Source organism: Megalops cyprinoides, chromosome 11 (assembly GCF_013368585.1).
Source record: "Megalops cyprinoides isolate fMegCyp1 chromosome 11, fMegCyp1.pri, whole genome shotgun sequence".
In the NCBI taxonomy this organism is placed as follows: domain Eukaryota; kingdom Metazoa; phylum Chordata; class Actinopteri; order Elopiformes; family Megalopidae; genus Megalops; species Megalops cyprinoides.
The window spans coordinates 21865606-21885633 of record NC_050593.1 but is presented as its reverse complement, the minus strand read 5'-3'; the positions used below and the strand labels follow the sequence as shown (position 1 = coordinate 21885633).

Below are 20028 nucleotides of genomic sequence, written 5' to 3'. Positions count from 1 at the left end.
AGTAGTGACTATTGAGTACTTGGCGTAAGTGTGCCAGGCAGTGTGTCTGTGTGTTTCCATGTCCTCCTTTATTTGAACAGCAAGCTCTTTTTCTGACCTCTCCGTGACCTCTGACCTTCAATCACAGTCTCACAGGTGTGACCCCGTGCCTAGCTGTTAAAGGGCAAGTGAGTGTCATTGTATATATCAGTTAGTGCTGGAACAGCCCCTGACTGGCTTGACAGTTGAACGGTGACATCTGTCCCAGATATCCCTCTCACCTCGCTGGACATGTGTGCGTATTGAGACCCAAATGCATGCTGGGATGCCTTTGTTAATTATTCTTTTGAATGCTCTCCCTGGAACCTTAGATGGTGCAGTAATGGAAAACCTGGCACCAGATTCAGCTATGCTTTTGACAGTGGGTGCGTTTCGGTGCAAGGAATGTGGATTGAAATTGAACGAATTGAATGTTCATGTGTGTAGGAGTCATGCAGCTGATAGCACCATAAGGCTATAGTAAACGTCACTCATTTCTGAGGCTAATGTAATTGTGCTGTAACTTGAGTAAGTGGAGGATTATAATTTTATTACACATCGCTCTGAAACACAAGCTCTGTGATAGTTGTGATAGTTCACTAGTGCCAGGGACTCTATTAGTTGAAAGTATTTACCAGTTGGGCTGTCTTCACAGGGAGTGCACGCAGGAGGAGCTGGGGCCCAGGGGTTTGCCAAATACACCAACTGCTAATTTTCACATTTTCAGTGATGTAACTTTTTTTCTATCTTAGGGATTACTAAAGTACAGTGATACTTAAAAAGAAGAGAAAGTGAGGCAGTGTTTAGTTTCAGAGCTGGGAGGTGACGTTTCCTGCGAGTCTGGAAGGCCCCCCTGTGTCCTTTTCTACTATTGTGCCCATCTCAGGTAGGGCCCAGTAGCGTTTCAACTATATTTTTTGAGCCATGGGAGCTACCAAACTTGCCGATGGCGGTCCTTGTTTTTCCCTTGGTCCTGGCCCGGTGCCATAATGGAAAACAGGTAAAACTCCAGCTCGGAGAGGGCCGACTGTTCCTCCCTAACTGCTCAACACTCAGTAATGGATATGAAATGCGTCACTTTTTTTGTATTTTATCCTGGAAGAATATATGCTGATATTGCTTGCCATAGAGCATGATGTGACGCATCGGGTTTGCACATGTTAAGTAAAAAGAGCGTGCGTTGGTGGCCGCTGGAAGGGTGGGAAGCAGGCGAGTCACCACGGTGATGTCGTGTGCTGCCCTGGAGTTCACGCAATGTGTTATTCTGAAACATATGAGCTACACATCCTATATTTCTTTTCATTTGTTTTGGCAGCAGTTTTCTACGCACAGTCATTCTCAGGAATCTGATAATGTGCAGCAGCACAAGCACCTGGGTTTCATTTAGGACATCAATAATTCGCGTGAAATCGCAAGTCTTGAGTTACTTCAGTATCGAAGAACTTGCTTTAGAAAACCAATCAATAAAGGTCAAGTCCTGAAAACATGTGCAATTTAAAAATGTACTGTTGCCTATATTTACATTGTTCATCACAGGGTTGCCCACTGGCGCTGTGCTTTTGGCTGTCCCCCCCCCCCCCCCAGGCAGAAATACACAATGCCTATTGGCAGGACGCTGAATGGAGGAAGTAGAGTAGGTCTCACTCCCACATTGGGTAAAAATATGAAGCTGGTAGAGGTGAGGAGGAAAAGTGAAAATTTATATTTGAAGCAAAGTTGTGAATTGCAAAGTTACTGACAGGGCACATTTCAAAATAGCTTTCATAGGTTACCGCTAGATGAAGAGAATAACTGGCTTCAGGTGGCACTGGATAAAAAATTGCTAATCAAAGTTTTGGATAGTTTTGCCTTTGCAAGTCAGTATGTTTCGGATCTACCTGTTACATTTACAGAATTAATAATATGAAGTGCCCTTCATATTTATTTACACACCTGTCTAAATAGGATATAAACATGGTTTAAAAGAAAAATGATATTCATATTTGGTATTTGTTTCTACTTATTTATTTTTTGTTAATGCTATGATGACCAATATCTAATATTCTTTTTTTTAAGGAGTAAAATATCAAACATGCATGTTTAGTCTTTTTTGGCTTTTTGTGTTTAGTATGCTTTTGTTTAGTCAGGGGTATGAATAAATATGTTGAGAAGTATACATATGCACACATACACGGTTCCCTCCAAGTGAAAATGTTTAAAAAAAAAAAAAAAACTTTCAACGCACATCTTAAACCCATTACTGATTTTGAACTTTTTGCACTGGCCTCCATCTTTGCATATTGAATGTGTTGACTCTTAAATTTCAAAACTATATTTTGTGTGGGTTTTCAGAAATCTTTGGATGTTTCATTACAATTAGCATGCGTCTTGGAAAAAGCAAATTTAAGTAGTTGGCGGTGGTTGGTCTTTAAACAGGCCTGTGTCTCTGGTGTTTCATTAACCCGTGGGCACAGATGAAACATAAACGGCTAATTCTTCAGTCTGGGCTTGAAGTGAACTCGCTTATTTCATTTTGGTAGCAAACAGCTTTTAACCACTTAAGAGAGACTGCATCACTCAGCCCAGAGTTCTTTTCTAAACTTCAGGGAGAGCTAGCGCCAGACCCTTTTTCTATTATAATAAAAGGGAACTCAAGCTTTCAGTTCATCATTTGTTTCCTTTTGTGTATTTTAGACCTGAAAGCTCCCGTAATTTTGAACACTTAATTAACTTAGTAATGGCAGGCTAATAAATCAGGCTCTGCTCAAATCAGAGTCATTTTTGTACACAGTAAAATTGTTTTCAGATACTAATCATGAAATTGTCACATAGCAATTACTACGATTCAAAAAAGTATAAACCTTTTTTTGTAAGAAAGAGAATTGGTTAACAAAATCTCTGTTGTTAAAATGTCTCCCTCTTCAGCTTTAATTTATTAAAGGTTTGAGTGTTATTGTAGGTCTGGATCAGAGAAAGCATGCTTTAGTAAACTATTTAGCAAAAAATAAATCATGAAATACTTTAAAATAATGTCAACCTGCATGGCAAGAATAGGTGATTTATTTGAACATCAAAGCATAACAGATATGTAGGGTGAACTGTGATCAGTGGATTAGTGAATGTGGGTGTGACTGTTTTCCTTTTTCTGCTCCCAGTGGGAAGAAATCAGTGGGGTGGATGAGCACTACACACCCATCCGGACCTTCCAGGTGTGCAATGTCATGGAGTACAGCCAGAACAACTGGCTAAGGACCAACTGGATCCCACGCAACTCCGCACAGAAGATCTACGTGGAGCTCAAGTTCACCCTGAGAGACTGTAACAGCATTCCCTTGGTCCTGGGAACCTGCAAGGAGACCTTCAACCTCTACTACATGGAGACCGAAGAGGACCAAGGGGCAAAATTCCGAGAACACCAGTTCGCCAAGATCGACACGATCGCGGCCGACGAGAGCTTCACGCAGATGGACCTGGGTGACCGCATCCTCAAGCTCAACACAGAGGTGCGGGAGGTGGGGCCCATCACAAAGAAGGGCTTCTACCTGGCCTTCCAGGACGTGGGGGCCTGTGTTGCCCTGGTTTCAGTGCGGGTCTACTTTAAGAAGTGCCCGTTCACAGTGAGAAACCTGGCCATGTTTCCTGACACGGTGCCCACGGACTCCCAGTCATTGGTAGAGGTACGAGGCTCCTGTGTCAATAACTCCAAGGAGGAGGACCCACCGAAAATGTACTGCAGTACAGAGGGGGAATGGCTGGTGCCTATCGGGAAATGTCTGTGCAACATTGGCTATGAAGAGCGAGGTGTCTCCTGCCAAGGTAAGGTTTGCCCTTTCTCTTGCTCTTTTTGATTTCCCATCTTCTTCATCTGCATCAGATGTTGTCCTTTATCTTACCTTTGGTCTCATACCTTCTCAAACCCTGCCAGCACCTAAGTCCGCATAAGTGCAACAACGTCATTTCCACAGTTGCCTGTAATATCTGAAAGAGGCCGAGTGTATACTACAAAATGTGCATATATCAAAGACTAAGAGAAATGATATGGTAGTTATTCAGCTCTTTGTGTCAGAATGTAACATGGAAACACAAATGCACCTCATTTCTGTCAGTAGGGGTGTGACCTGGTCCAGAGGAACATAAGACTTCTGATGCAAAGCCCTGCAACCCGACCCAAACCCGATGGGACCCAAGGAAACATGTTTGAGCCTTTAGTTGCATAATAGCACTATTTGGGTAGGGTTGGGCTCATTGTTCCTAGATATCAGGTTTTAAATGTACTACAGTCTCATTTTCAAGGTAGCCAAACATATCAGGCTTGAAAGGAGGATTAATGTATTTACTTACTTATTTAAAAATGAATAACTTATTTTAGCCTAAGTGCTCCCCATTTTTGAAAAGGATTGTTTGATTTGCAGAACTGTTAAGCAGAATTTTTATTTGTTTACTAGTACAGACTTTTTCTCTGTATAATGCACTGTTTTCCCAACTAGGACACTGTATTGTGTTCATTTGCTAAGCTGCTGAATGTTACTGTAGGATATATTTTTCGTTGTACGGTCAGGTCAGGCTTGGGCTAGGTTAGGAAAAAGATAAAATTGTCATCTTTTTCTGGGTTTGTCTGGAGCATTAAAGTGTGTGGGTCATGTTGGGCTCAGGCTTCATTTTCAGGTCCATGCAGACCTTTCCACTGGTCACCGAGAGAGTAGTGTGGTACTGCAGGCAAAGCAGCTTGAAGTAGTTAGGGTTGTGAAATGGTCTGCTGCAGCACCTCATCATGGTACTGGCAGAATCATCTGGTGTTTGGCATGTGGGATAGTGGGAGGTGAATGGAGATGGGAGTAGGTGGGCGATGTGTGTGGACAGCATATTTCAGATGGAGGACAGAGGAGTATATGAAGAATGGGCCTTCAGGAAAAAACAAGCGTTACACAGTAGAGTGCAGGGATCTTTTCATCTCATCAAAATATGGTAATAAAGATCACAAATTTAATGTTTCATTTTCAAATTTAATCTCATGTCTCAAGTGCATTGTCACTGACTATGGAATGTACAGTACTTGATCAAGTAAACAATCTACTGTAAGGAAAACAAGAAACATACTTTTTTAAATTGGTTGCTTTAAATTAAGGATGACAGGAACTAGGTTCATGCCTAAACTGTTTGAATTTGTCAGTTAGTCCCATAAAATGTATTCATGACAAATGGATTTCTTTTCTCCAACATAATCAAATTTCACCCGTGATTCAGTTTTACTTCCAAGTGTGCAAATTGGACCAAAAATGAAAGTAAGCAAAAAGCAAAACAAAAACATCTGGCCAAAGTAAAAGGCTTGAAAAGTATTTATTCTGAAAAAAATTGGAAAGAGTGGCTGACCCATTCCTCAATTATGTCCATTGTTTTATCCAACTGCATCTTTAATAGGGAAAATATACAAGTCTTTCCAAGAATGTTGTATGCATTTCACACTTCAGATTGAAAACAGGATAGCATTGTTGTTTAATGCTCAAGGCAAGATAAAAAAGAACATTTCCTAATAAAAAATAAACAAAGCTAAATGTTAATAGTCAAAGTTATTGACCTACAGCCACAGACTTTGTGCATTTGGAACTTTATATTTGCAGTACACTGTATTCTTTACACTATAAGTAAGTAGCTTTCAGTAGTAGCTAACAGTATTTCAAGGCCTGGAAAAGGCATGCTCAAGCCACCAATGTTATAGGCATGAGAAAAACACAGGGAAAGTGTTTGCCAGGATGGAACAAGTATAGGCTAAGCACTGTAGATGGCCCCTGCATATGCGATTTACAAGTAACTGGTATGTCCAAACCAAACACTCTCTCTGGGATTATTTCTCTGAGAGTGGACCTAGGTGTCCTTTACAATAAAGTGGTCCCATCCTGCTTTTTATAGACTTATTTTGCACAGGACTGGAATGATCAGCATTATGAATACAAAATGGCATTGCTGTCCAGGTTTAGGGGTCTGGTTACATCCCAGCGAGTCTCTAACAGAAATCTATAAATGCACGGACACTGGGCACAGGAAAATGGTTGGGCTGAATGCTGCCATTGCCAGAGCTGGTGTAGCTCTGTGGTATGATAATAAATGGGCTGGCAGCTGGCTTACAGAGAAACTGGGCCCTGTCTGTGTTATTATTTCAGTTGAGCCGGGTCCCAGGAGAAATCACCACAGCTCATAAAGTGTTCAGCTTCATTCTGCTCTACTCAGACTTAGTCAAAAGATGTTAAGAGGGGATTTTTGGATATATTCTGTGTGTGTTGCGAAATGCATGTGCTGACGAGATGAGAGGGCCCTTGGAAATTGCTGCCATTCGGTCTGAAGCTGAGGCAACAGCCAGGGTTCGAGTGGAGTAGTGGGAGGCTGCAAAGTGAACAGCTGCAACTGAGGCACAAAACACATTTCAAATCTATTTTAATTCATTTAAAACACATGCAAACGTGATTAGGGCTTTTCTAAATAGATGTTTGTTTTAGTAGATGCATGGCCATTTTATGAGAGTCTCATAAAAATCATCTGAGCACTTGGTGCAAGCACTGAAACACCGCAGCAGTTAATGTACAGCCATGGCACATCCTCTGACTTTGTGTCAGACATTTTTGCCATCTCTGTTCTTTAGTGCAATGGAGACCTCCTGTAGGTATGTCGCGACATCACAGAAGAGATGTTACATTGACCTCATATTCCATATGTAAAATCATCAAAAATAAGCACACAGGTATAGATATAGGTGTGCATTGGTTTTGATTCTGCTGTACACACTCATTACTGATTTCTAGCACGTAAATGCAACTTCATGACCTGATGAAGTTGTAACTTCTGTGCAAATTGGTAATAGTGCCAAAGGGCCTGCACTGCTGAAATCTACATGGCAACACCTGACCATGCATATTAAATGGCTGTGCATAGTCATGCATTTTTCCGGGCAAGTCTCTTACCTTGTGGTTTGGCTGGAACTAAACAGGTCCCATGACTCAGAAAGTGACTGGTTTAAAGATTTAATCGAGCCACCCAGGTGTTTCTGTATCCTGAAATCACGACAAGCAATTCAGTGTGCTGCACAAGAATTTTGCTATCTTTGATCGCTGTGCTATGCTGACATTATGCAGTGTTGTAAATGGTGTTGAAGCTGTCCGCAAAAAGCGTGATAACTGTTAAATAAATCGAGATGGTCGTGTGTTGATTTGGTTTAGAATTTCAGTTGAATAGAGTAGCATAACAGAGTCTGCCCATATACCACATTTGAACATTTACAGGAAACTATGAACACAGTGCACCTATTACAACACTAGAGAGCATTTTGTAATTGTAAAAATTTGAGAAAAAAAAGATCATTCTTCTGTGATGGAAACACATGTTGTAGATTATCGATACTTATCTGTTGGAAAGGAAGTGACAGCACCGCCAAGGATTTATTTGGAGGTATAACGTGGTCCTTTTGAATAACTTTGTGTCTTCGAACACGGCTGCCGCCTTGATTTATGGCATCAAGCTGGGACTGCGGCAGCATGATCTGACGTTTTTGCTGTTAACGTTCTTGAAAAGCCTAAGAGAGACAGATATCAGTATGCAGCGTTCCCCTTGCGGAGAGCAGTACTGCAGGGATCCAGAGATTGAAAAATGATGGAGACAAAGTGAACAGACAGCCGATAGCTTTGCATTAAGATCCCCATCCACCATGTTATCATATTTGTGCGCAGTTGTGTGAATGTTTGGATGTATTTGACAATCTCTTATTAGTTTCAGAGTGGGCTAATGGAGGCTAATAAGGGCTTATGTTACCGGAGTGTGACAGCTGCAGCCAGGCACACAAAGCCTTCCCGGGCAGGAAGAGCAGCGAGGCTGTGTGACCGCCCCGCAGGCTCGCCGTGTTAACGGATTGATTACTCCGGGAGGCTCGATTGTGGTTATAAAAGAGATGTTCTGAGGCGCAGAGACCCACTTTTCAGCGCTGTGAGCATGGATCTGAGTCATACAGCCCACTTTGACGTTGGCTGTGCGGCGAGAGCGCCTTTTGTTAAATATTTCATATGCTGTTGTCTTGGAGGAGAAGTGATGCAGCGTGTTCCATTTCCTCTCACGTTGGTTAGTGTGGGTTTAAATTATATACAGTATATATACATATATATATATATATACACACATCCACACACACGAACACACACACGCGCCCGCACACACACACACATACACACACACATTTATTTTGACTGCTGCTTGTCAGACACCATTATCCAGGATAGCTTACGTAGCTCACCTTTGGGATATTTAGTGAGGTCAGTACAATGGCAAGGATACGACTGCAGCTGCCCACTTGGGACTCAAACCTGAAAGCTTCTGGTTACAAGCCCAGCTCCAACTTCACCACAGCGCCACTCACATAGGTCTGTGATTTCTGAGGGTAATATTTGAGGTAGGCTGGTGGGACTGCATTGAAGAACACTTAAAAAAAGAAAACATGGTGGCACAGAAGGCTGTGGGTGATGCTTACTAAATTGCTAATTGTGAACCAGTGTATTTTTTTTTTTATCGTTAGAGAAGAAAATGTTATCATTACCTAAGTGGGTATGGGTGACTTTGTTGCTCTTACAATGGTCTTAAATGCATACTAACAATTAGCAATTAAACAAACAACAATTTATTTTGAGACTGATCCTCTATGGGAGCAGGTTATGGGTATGTGTAATTTTTCCTCACAGATTCAGGTTTTGTATCATCATTTTCTGTAGACTGGAAGCACCACTGCAGAATTTGAGAGCGGAAAATGTGTATTATTCTCTATGTCCATGCATAGTTTAAACAGGATGCCAGTTAGATGCTGCACGTTCCTGAGATTAAACAGAGGAAATGGGATCAGTTTTCACGTCTGTGAAAATACAGGTGTGCTCCCTTAGCTCATAAGAAGCACATAGCTTTTACCTATTATAGTTTCCTTACCGTCTATCACTGTACAGTCAAGCCTTACGGAACGGTTAGCCAGATCAAGTTACATCTTTGACTGTACTGCTGACCTCAGATTATAAACCCAGTGAAAATAGAAGGTTGAGTTTCCAAGAGAAAGGACAGCCCTCTGCAAATGATAGAATGGCTCTTGTTTTATATATTTCTTGCATTTATTTATTTATATATTGATTGACTGATAGAACAGCTCATGTCTTGTACATTTTTTTTGCATTTGATTCTCAGTAGCATGTGGAGTAATACATTTGATCAAACTCCAGCCCCACTGGGTCAAAGTACTTCTGTTTTTTCTCCTTTTAGGATCACATATTTCCTCAGTGTCAGGTATCTTGAAAAACATGACCCTGATAGAGGGAATGTAATATTTCTTTGAAGGTGATGCATAACTTTAAATGAGTGTAGAGGAAAGGAACAATGATATTAAGATGCACAGGGGGTTAATTTGATTTGATCATCATTTAATTATCCATTTTGGTGTTGGGATCAAATCTGAAATTATAAAGTAATTCAATTTTGAGGTGTCTTTACTCATGGTGAGACTGAATGTTTTAACCTCTGAAAATTGGCATCACTAGGATAAATAAAAAAAACGTAACCTTGCTGTGATCTTCAAACATAGGTCATCTCTTTGTCCCTTGCATGCCAAGCCAGCTTTTCACCCCAATACATACATGGGTACAAGCAGATTTGTTGGCTGACATTCATCATGAGACTGGGGAGCAGGTGAACTGTCGGCTATCTGTGTGAAATTCTGTAAACCATAACACGATCTAAAAACAACACATAAAACTCGCGAGCCACGGCCGGATGTCTGTGGGCTGGTGGGGCGTCCCTTGTTCACAGCTGCCTCAGGGCTCCTCTGAGACCGGTTGTGGTTTACATTCCTGGTGGATTTGCCCGGATACACAATCCCCAGGCCCTCTATCCCCTGATTAGTTATCAGACCTTATTAATGCCATTGAAGAAAGTGCGACAGGTTATTTTAACAAGCCACTAAAGACTCTCAAGATGAAAACAGCCAGGCTAAGGGATAAATTTAACGCAGGCTAACAGACTCTGTCCTTAGTTTTCCAGGATATTGGAGTGTTGACCTGTACTTGTGATCCTCTGACTTAGTCTTGCAGTCATGACTAAATGTTATCCTGTGTGATGGACGTGATTACCTTTCTCTGGAAGTACCCACACCAGCTGAAACTTTAGATTAGAGTTGCCTGTTTAGTCAGGGATGCTAAAGGCTTAGAGCAGACCCAAGCTTCTGAGCATTGCTCATCATGAATGCAATACCTTTAATTCCTGTTAGACTTGTTTTAAACGCTGATTGATTTGTTCCATGGTATTCTAAAGCCTCTTTATTTAGTTTAGGTGTGCTCAACATAACATTGGATATGAATTACACAAGTAAAATCTAGAAGAGCTTAAATACATATATTTTCTGTAGGTGTTTTTCAGTTCCATGGTTTGGGAATGTATAATTATAGTTCATATAATTATAATAAGTATTGCAGTGTTCAGCGGAGGCTCGGGAGGGGGTTATGTTCCGTTGCCGTGGTTTGTTTTTGAGCCGAGCAGCAGGAGAGCTCATTAATTTCCCCAGTCACTGATTACTAAGCTTAGTTCTTCCTCAGGAGTGTTCAGTCAGGCCAGTTTTCTGCTCAGCACAGCAGACACAATGAACATAACAATTAAGAGGATACACAGTAGTCTTTATTTCGGAATTTTATATTTTGTCTGAATGATGCTCGTAACCTTGGACTTTGATGGTTATGTGGTTCGAAATGTTTTCCTTCCTTAGGAATTGCATGCACTTAAAAAATCGTAATAGCTTACTGAGTGGAACTGTGGAAATAGATGCAGTAAAACCTTTCCAGTATCTCCTCCCGGGAGCCGGTTTTCTCGAGCCCGATTCGGTCGTCGTTTTTTCCATCTTTGCGTCCCTGTCGAGACTCAGCGGGGCGGTTTGAGCGGCGCGGTGCTGCCCCAGTGGATGATGGTCCTGGCTGGGGGATCAAAGCTGGCGGCTGGCGTGCCTCTGTACCGATCGCATGCCACGTGTTTTATATCACTCCCCACCCTCTGGAAATGCTTTACCCTCTGTTCTCTCTCTCAGAGTTTAACTCAGCGCTCCGTCGCTTTGTCAAGACCTTTTCCTACACGTGTTGCTGAAGGTCCGCATCAGTGTTCTGAGCTGATGGTAGAGCCTTGATGACAGTGAGAGGACTCAATGTTTGCATGAGGGACAACAGACACCATGTGTTCTGTTGGGATAATGTTGACAAGAACGGCAGTTAGAATCAATAATGGCACCTATTGTAGAATGTGCTGTACCAGTGTTGTAATACAATTAGATATGTAGAAAATGCCTGGTACAATACACTGAAGAAGGCAGCAAATCCATATTTGTGAGGCAGGTCTTAAGTAAGGGTAAGTCTTACTAAAAAAAAGTGGGAGAACAACTAGGAAATTATTAAGCAGTCGAGCTACAGTGATGTAAAACACTGCAATGCAAAACAAATAACAGAATAAAACAAACATGAAGGTTCATAAATGAACACATCAATCAGTTGGCTAGACAAATTCACCTGACAGGTGTTCACAGCCCTCAGTGGGATTTTTAAAGGAATTTGTCATTAACGGTGGCCCACAGCTACAGAATTATCCACTCACACTGTGCTTTTTCCCAAACAGCATCAGTGCTGAGAGTCTAACCACATGGCAGTCTGCTACTCTTTTGTTTGTATATTCAGTATGCTGTTTGAGAGTCTGAGTTTCTGTCGAGGAACGCCATGTCCTTGATCTCTGGCCTTTTGGAACAAGAGGCCAGTGTTTTGTCACTTTGCTCAGTGCACCATGATTTGCAGTGACAGCAAGTCTGACCCAGTAAAGGTACTCAGCAGCTAAAGTCGGCTCAGAAGTAAGTTGTGCTCGTCCCAGTTTATGTCTGGAACTGAATCTCGGCTTAGGCTCTCGCAGTTGCCTTATTACTTCTCAATGTCATCTTCACTTTGGGCTGGACAGAACTCTTTTAGCCTGGGAGCATTGTGTTGGCTGGTATTTATGCCCGGTTTGGGCCAAGGAAATATTGATCCTATGATGGGGTGTTTGCCATTGAAGGTAAAGTCTCTACCTTGGGGTGTACGCAGGTCATGTTGGGTTAGCATCCTTGATTGTTTGCCATGGTTATTTTTTTAAGGGATGAACAGGCCAGGAGTTGACTCATGTCTTTGGGATTTATTGGAGTAATGACATCATGTAAGATGGTAATTGTTTGACACCTTAGCAGGACACCTTGGCTGCTTGCTCACAAGCCACACGCCTTTGTTCTTGAGGTAACTATAATTTCCAGTTTGTTGAATGGCTTTCATAGAAGCATTCTCCTACATAAACTGAGGACAGGTCCCAGATGGAACCCATTACAGCTCTTTCTGACTCATGCCATTTGGTTTTCAGATTCATTTTAGTGAGGGGACTCTTACTCCATGAGTATTTTCCTAGCTGTTATTTCTCCAAATCTCTGACCCAAAGCTTTTCCTTCACAAAGTCCTGGATGTGACATTTTCCACAGGCAGATTAGACCCAGAACGTTCATGATTGTTTGAAGATGGGAATGGCTCCTAACAGTTATGCTTTCAGGAGCTGGAGGTACAGTGGTCATGTCACATAAAGAGACAGTGTTACTCACACATTTTTTTTAGCTCCTTTCAAAAGGGTTACATCGTGGTAAAACAGTGCAGGACTCATTGCAATTGTGTAATTGTGATGCTACTGCTATGTAAAATAGAAAATGTTTAGTGGTGAAGGAAAATTCTCAAACTAATCCCCTTTGGTGACTAGAGAGTCAAAATCGGCTCAGCTGCTCATCGCTTCATTGCGTATATTCCCTTTTCTAAGGGCTTTTTGCCATTTTGTGTATTCCTGACACTACCCGACAAACACCCAGGGAGATATTTGACTTATAAAATTCCTATCATCCCACTTTTCTACAACACAACTAATTAAATCAGAGCAAGCCCCAAAGCAATATCACTGTTGCCACGCAAAATCAACTTCGAAGGGTCTTGTGGGAAAAAAAGGCGCCTAAACATCAACCCGTGCTTGCAAATGCTGCGTTTTTATTGAACACACCATTCTGAAGTCCTGACCCAGGAATTAATTACTGTAATGAAAACTAAAGAAAACAAAGACCAGACAAAACAAGCGTCTGAGGCCCTGCTCCAACCAGAGCGCCGTCCCAGGGCTTCATCCACCACGGTCTATTCATAGCATCAAAGCCTGTTTGCTTTTCCGATGGTTCTTTTATCATCGCACCTTCCAGTGAAGGCTGGAGGGGAGTGGGATGGGGAGGGATGATAGGGGAGCTGGTTCTGAGAGGACCCTTTCTAAACCGGGACTCTGTGTTTTTTTCACTTCAAACATGGTAACCACAGGGCCGAGGAATGCGGCCCCTCCGTTTCCAGATGGGGGCGGTGGACGGGGCTGTTTATTTGGGACGGACCCCCGGTGGCGGCTGGGTCGCGGGGCAGAGGGGGGCGTGACGGTGATCGATGAGCGCGGTGCGGGCCTGACAGCGGGACAAGGCCGTGCTGACAGCCAGCCCTCCAGTGCTCACTGGGGCCACGGAGACCCCTCTCCAGTGCTGCTCAAGGGGGATCGAGGCCATTCACTGGGGGGAATACAATGGAGGGTTCTTCTTGCCGAGATGGCGGCGGAAGTCTGCCGTCTAAATTCTTTTCACAGTTTTGACTGAACTGTTATTAATGAAGGAGACGGTCATTATTTAAATGGGCGTGATTTTTCTGTCCCTGTCACATGCCTCTGGAATGGTAAATAGATGTCTGTGGTTCGGCGACAAGGCATGGCACACAATCCGTAACTTTCGTTTTACCGACACTGATTCTGTTCCTCACTTTTTACCTGAGAGTACCTTGGACAGCCTACAAGTACAGATGGAAAAAACCTTAACCAATGAGTCATTCTTGAGATTCTTGCTGTGTTAAATCCTCTGCTCGTCAGGACCCAGAAACAGAATCTCTTTGGAATCAATAAGAGGGCTGTGTGGAGCTGTTGTCTAAAGCTCTGCCTCCATCCTGCCCAGTGGGATGCTGTCACCTCCAGGCCCGTAAGTGGGGCATGCACAGCCAGACTTTCAGTGCTTGACCTTGTGCTTTTGAAGTTTGTGGTGGACCATGGTTTGTCTCCTTCATCTTAATCAATGTCGTAGGTAGCAAGCCCTTAACATCTCAGCTGGGATTTGTCTGAGATCCTCGACGGACAGCTCTGTCGATGCAGCCAGATCGTTACTGTAAACCAGAGAAGGAGCTTGATTTAATGCCTGCCACTGCAAAACCTCTTCCCTGTCTTCATTTAACTCCTGATGGCCGGTTAGATGTTTTCTTAGACTGACAGCCACCAAATATTTGCAATCAAATCTGTCAGTGGAGAATGTAATTGTGCAGATTAATTATAGGGTTGGTTTGATCCATCTTTGTTGCTTTTTACTTCAGGGAACCCATAAGTACTAGCGACCTAAAGAAGGATGAGATATTTTGCCATATATCAACCTGCCTGTATTTGTTTATTTGGATATAAAATAGCCCAGCCATTGTGCAGTGTGTGTTTACGAGGCTGTACCCCATGGGAAACACACGCAGTTCTTCAGTGGTAGCCTGCTGCTAAGCCTCCTGGGATAGCTTGCAGTGTCCATGTGATTAAGTGGACATGCTGTGCTCTGCCCAGGTGCCTGGGAACTAAAATGAATAGTAACAGAATGGGAATACTCAAATTCATTTGTATTCTTCTCCACAAAATGTCACATATAGCTACATTGACTTCTGACAAAACACAGGTAGCGCTGCTGGTCTATGAAACAACCTATATTTTCAATGTGTCTGTGTATCTAAAAGCCATCCGACAGGGACACTGTGAGCAGGAATTCAAATAAATTGCACTGATCTGGTTTGAATTACCATCATTTTGATAAATAATATACACTGTGTTTTCTTCAGTTACATGGCTACAGGTTTGAATTAATGCAATAATGCAATTGGGTTTGTGTTAAACCCAGTTGTCTTGCATCACACATTGTTCTAAAAGAAATGATTATTCTGTGAGAAATGAACAGAGTAGGGACTGTGTAGGCGGAAATATGTGGCATTTACAAAAGGCTACAGTGGAAGTTGCCCAGTTTGTGGCTATAAAGCAACAATAAAAATGGTTGAATGGCTCATGAAAAAAGCATTTCATGAATGGTTTTCAGTCATAGCTGGTAATGTTTATGTGATCTTTGATTTTAAGAGTTTTTTCATTCGATGATAGTCAATCATGTGCTACGCATTTGAAGCAGTATGACAAATATTCCCTCAAAACCACAGGTATGAAAACATTAAGTTGTGAAGTGGATTTATTCCAGAATTGTTGCTTTATTACAGGGGTAGTTATAATGACTGGGACCTATTTTGATTCCTAATGAAGACCAGCATTCTTCTGCTCTGTGAGACATAGTGCAGCCTCATCAAAAACGCACAGAGCCATGCTGTGGTCCCTCATGAACTGATCCAGTCAGCCTACATGTATAAAGGGGGTTAGATTACTCTAGAGAATCTCTCTCAGACGAAGACGCCTCTGCCTGTCTGACACTGTGCTGTTTGTCAAATATGTTTCCTTGCTAAAGATGAAATAGCTTTCGGAGCAAACTCAGTAGTGACGAGTGAAAATTTCCATGTGGAGGCGGAATTCAGGCAGGACTTTGGGATCAAACTGGTGAAGGTTCTGGCCCATTTGGCTCCACCTGCTGGAAGAGTTCTTGGGTGGAAGGTGTCTTGAGGGCAATGTGTAAAGAAGTTTGGAACATGCAGATCACACTTTCTGCACCTTCAACTTATTAAAGCTTTTCCCTGTCTCAGCACTCACACACCTTTTAGCAGGTCATCCCCGTTGAATGCCAAGCATAACACAGAATGTTCTGGGCATTGAACAAGAATGGCTACCCAGAAAACAAAGCATAGGATTATCAATGCATGGAACCAACCAGCTAAGAACATGAAGTTGTGTTCTGAGCAGCACAGCATTCATTCTGAACATGTAACTTTTTTTTAAGCAATTGTGTTCTCACACAATTCTCGTCACTTTACACCCAGGCATTCTGGAAATTCTGGAAATTGAGAATGGCTCATTCTCACGGTGTCTCATGGTGTCTTCACATCATGATGAGACATTGATGCTGGTGTTGTTTGAAAGTTGCATTACCTGCCCTCATAGCATTAACTTAATCTTTTGTGACAAAAACACATGGTTGTAATTCAAGTGATATGACCATAATACAATTTATTTACGTATACATTTTACTTGGCATGGTATCATAACAGGGTGTCTGCAGGACTGTGTGTGTGTGTTTTCTCTTCTCAGCTATGAAAAGGTTAGTGAATTCCGTATGGATGTGTTTTGTAAGCAAGGCTGCATCGCAGCACCCTGGAGGGTCCCTGTGTCTTCATCCACACCGAAAATCTGAACTTGTAATCTGTCTGTTCAGAGGAACCAACACAGAGGGATGACTGGACTTTGATTCATCTGACACCCAAAGAAGGGACAAAAGATTCAGCTTTTAAAGGTCGAGGGAACCTTCTGAGATGAGCAGTGACCTTTAAGAAAGACACTGTCCTTGAAGCATGTCTTTAAAAACACATACAGCGTGGGTGAGAGAGCGTGGAGCAAGACCCTATCGGCAGACACAAATGCCACGTGGAGAATCCACCAAGATTTATGTATCCACATTATATGTTCCAGAAGCGCTACATTTTTTACCTCTGTACCTCGTTTTTTATTAATTTTTTTTGCCAACATTATTTTGTTAAATGCCAGCCAGAGAAGTATTTGTCAAAGTGAGGCAAAACTGAATTAATACACTTGACTGATATTAAAATGATCACACCTTTTCAGTTGAATATTATAAAAAATGCTACATTTCTAGAGATTAGGATGAAAATAATTAAGGGGCAGTTGCATGCCAGTCTGTGGGGGCTCAAAGCAACGCTGTATCATAAAATGTAATTTCATCCAGGTTGATGCTACAAAACAAAGTAAATGTCCCATTTTCCGAATCCCATCATAGTTGGCAAGAGATATCTTTGGGTGAAGTAATAGTACGCAGCTATTACAGATGGCATCCACTTGCTCTCTTTCACAGTGGAATGCTTGGCTATCAGCACCTGTCGTCTTTTTTTTTTTTTTCAAAAGCATACATGAAAGGAACATTGGCAAGGGCCTCTTTTTCAGAGCTACTTTTTGGGGTTTTGCCACATGCAATTAAAGTTTAATACTAAGGCTGTTTATTGTTATATGCCGAGATGACAATAGCAAAGAAAACGCTTTGGTCCTGGAGAATTGCCGTGTAACAGTGACAAAAGACATTCTTTGTTTCTTGTCAAAAAGACTCCCTCAGCTCTGTTTGCACAGCTGAGACCATGACTGGTTGCCAAACACGTATCGGTGTGTGATTAGCTACAGATGGCAGTGAGGGTGTATAAGTATAAGCATAAAAGCACAGATCGAGCAGCCACAGGGTGGTTCTCCCCTGTTGGATTGGCATTGCTCTGTATGATTTGCCTCCGCCTCCAATCTCTTAGGGAAATCTGGAGTAGCTTCTTAAGACTGCATATTGTTTTCCCTCTGCATATATAAATTCATTATGGTTCATCTGGTTTATCTATATTGTTTTATCCTGTCCCTCCTGGTTTAATTTCTCGACATAACCAAAAATTTCTCGACACAGCCAATTCGGGCTGTGACATTATAATTGGAGTGATCGGTATTGACGGCTTGCCACACTTAATAAGGGCACAGCAATTAATACATTGATTTACATTTAAATAGATAGCGAAAGGTCACTGCATGCTAAGTGTCATTTGCATGTCGTTACTGTGCAAATAACTGTCATACACAGAGATACTTGATAACTGTGCATGTAATTAAAACCAAAATGATAGCTGTGCATATAATTCAAGCAAAAAAAGAGAAAAGATTTTAATCAGTGTCATACATTAAACATGGTTTCCATTACATTTTTTGATTACTTTTTTCCTGCAGGAGATGTATTTGTTTGAATTCAAAGCAAATTAAGTGTGTTATAAAGTTACAACTTTTTCTTCTGTTTGCAATCTAAGGTGCTTCCTTTATCACTTTTTTTAAATTATTACATATTTTTAATATATTAGCAAGGCTAGTCAGCATTACGAGTTAGAACTGTAATTAATATTACAAGTCACGTGGTCATGTGCTGTGAGATTAAATGGAAAGTTATTTGTCTGTCCTTTATATTTCAGTGCTAATCATATCAAATAACATTTCCACAAACTGCTTCCTTTTTCAGTCCATTCATTTCCAATCTTTAAACAAAAAAGATAAATGGGAGTGTTTGACTCTTGGACTCTCTGCTATTAGGAGATGAACAGATAATCCTGTTGTGTGGTAATCCTTGTAAATTGATGTTCGGCAGTTAAGAACAATGCAGGAATGCAAATCGGATGTTAAAGCGCTCAACAGATCGATGGTAATTATTGAAACCCAGTGTGCTCAGTTGCAGAAAATTGTTTCCAGGTGTAAGAGAGAATGGGCACCCCTATTAGTCATCATTTTAATTGAGGTAATTATGATTGCTGCTGTGTATTTAGGATTAATCAGTACCCTAGAAAGTCCAGAATTACCTCATGGCAAAAAAACAAGTAAGGATGCATCCAAAGCCAACGTTTTTACTGGGTGAGGTCTGTGGTATTTCAACAATGTTTTTTTTTTTTTTTAAACATGTAAACTGCCGTCCAACAGTAACACTTTGGTTGACATGGAGGCCTCACAGGCTTTATGGGAAGGCTGTCTGAGGGACTGCTGCCTTATCTGAAAATAAAGACCATAAAGCAGCCAGTGGGAAAGCTCCCCAATGCGTGATCCATTGTTACCACATCAAGGGAACAGCACTAGCCGCAGAAGCCAGTCAGCCCATTTCTTGGAGGTGGGGTAGGGGGTGGAACATGGCTCTGTCAACCTGAGGAATGAGGCCCAAGCACACCCTGACACATCGGTGACAGTTTTCACGGCCTGGGGCCAGTGGGCCCCAGTGTCCAGTCCGCACAACAACAGCAGGATGGTTGGGGCGCAGGGGAGGCATGGAGCGAAATACCATGTGTTTGCCCAGTAGGGGGACATTCCTCGAGCTCTGCAATTTCCTCAGTGCATTCATCCTCTGGAGGGTCCGATGAAATCACATTGTCTTCGGTCTCTACTCCCATGACCAGCGGCGTAGCACTTTGCTGGATTTGGGTGCGTTGGGAAGAGAGTGGCTGTTTTTCCCCTCTGTGGACCGGGCTGCATCAGAGTTGGTGTTGTGTGGGGTCTTGGTTGTGTGCTAGGGCCACGTGATGGACAGCATGACTGTTTTTTTTCACCACTTTAGCCTCTTTAGCAGAGGGTGAGGATTTAGGACAGGGGTATTCATTAAAGCAAGGATGTGGTCCTTTTATGCCCTTTACCTGTTACTGCATTGATTCCCAATCCTGCTCTTGGAGGAAAATTGTGTACATTGCTGTTTTTGAGCTAATTAGTTAGGTTTTATTAAACTGTTAATTGAACACTGATCTGAGTTTTCCATAACTAGACGAGTATGTGCTGTGAATCCTGTCTGCAAGTATTGAGTGTTGTATTCACACTGTGGTACAAATGACAACTTATTTGTGGTGTTTTTTACCCCATAAAAAAACAATTAGTAATACCGATTAGAATTTCACAGACATGACATTGTACAATTAACCGCTTAAGGACCAAAAGTTCTGATGTTTAAGGACTAAAAGTTCTGATAACTAAAACTTCTGAAAATTAAGCATTCCACTAAAGTGGTACTTACCTGATGAAATGACCCTTTGTGTTAGTGTTAAATCTCAACAATCCTTTTTGAAAATAATAAGATAGTGGGTTCAGCCTTATAGCAACTAAATTAGTGCATGACATCATTCATTTGTGTGTCTCATATACAGGGCAATTTTTAGTTCTAAGCCTTACACCACAAACCCTTTT

General features: G+C 41.9%; 1 protein-coding gene across 4 annotated transcripts in view; it reads left to right on the top strand.

Annotated features, from left to right (window-relative positions):
- Positions 1–20028, top strand: part of epha3 (eph receptor A3) — a 90553-nt gene that overhangs the window by 16763 nt on the left and 53762 nt on the right. For all 4 annotated transcript variants that reach the window (XM_036541308.1, XM_036541309.1, XM_036541311.1 and 1 more), the window contains exon 3: positions 3153–3813. In XM_036541308.1, the coding sequence (XP_036397201.1) occupies positions 3153–3813 (661 nt within the window). The remainder of the gene's footprint in view (positions 1–3152; positions 3814–20028) is intronic.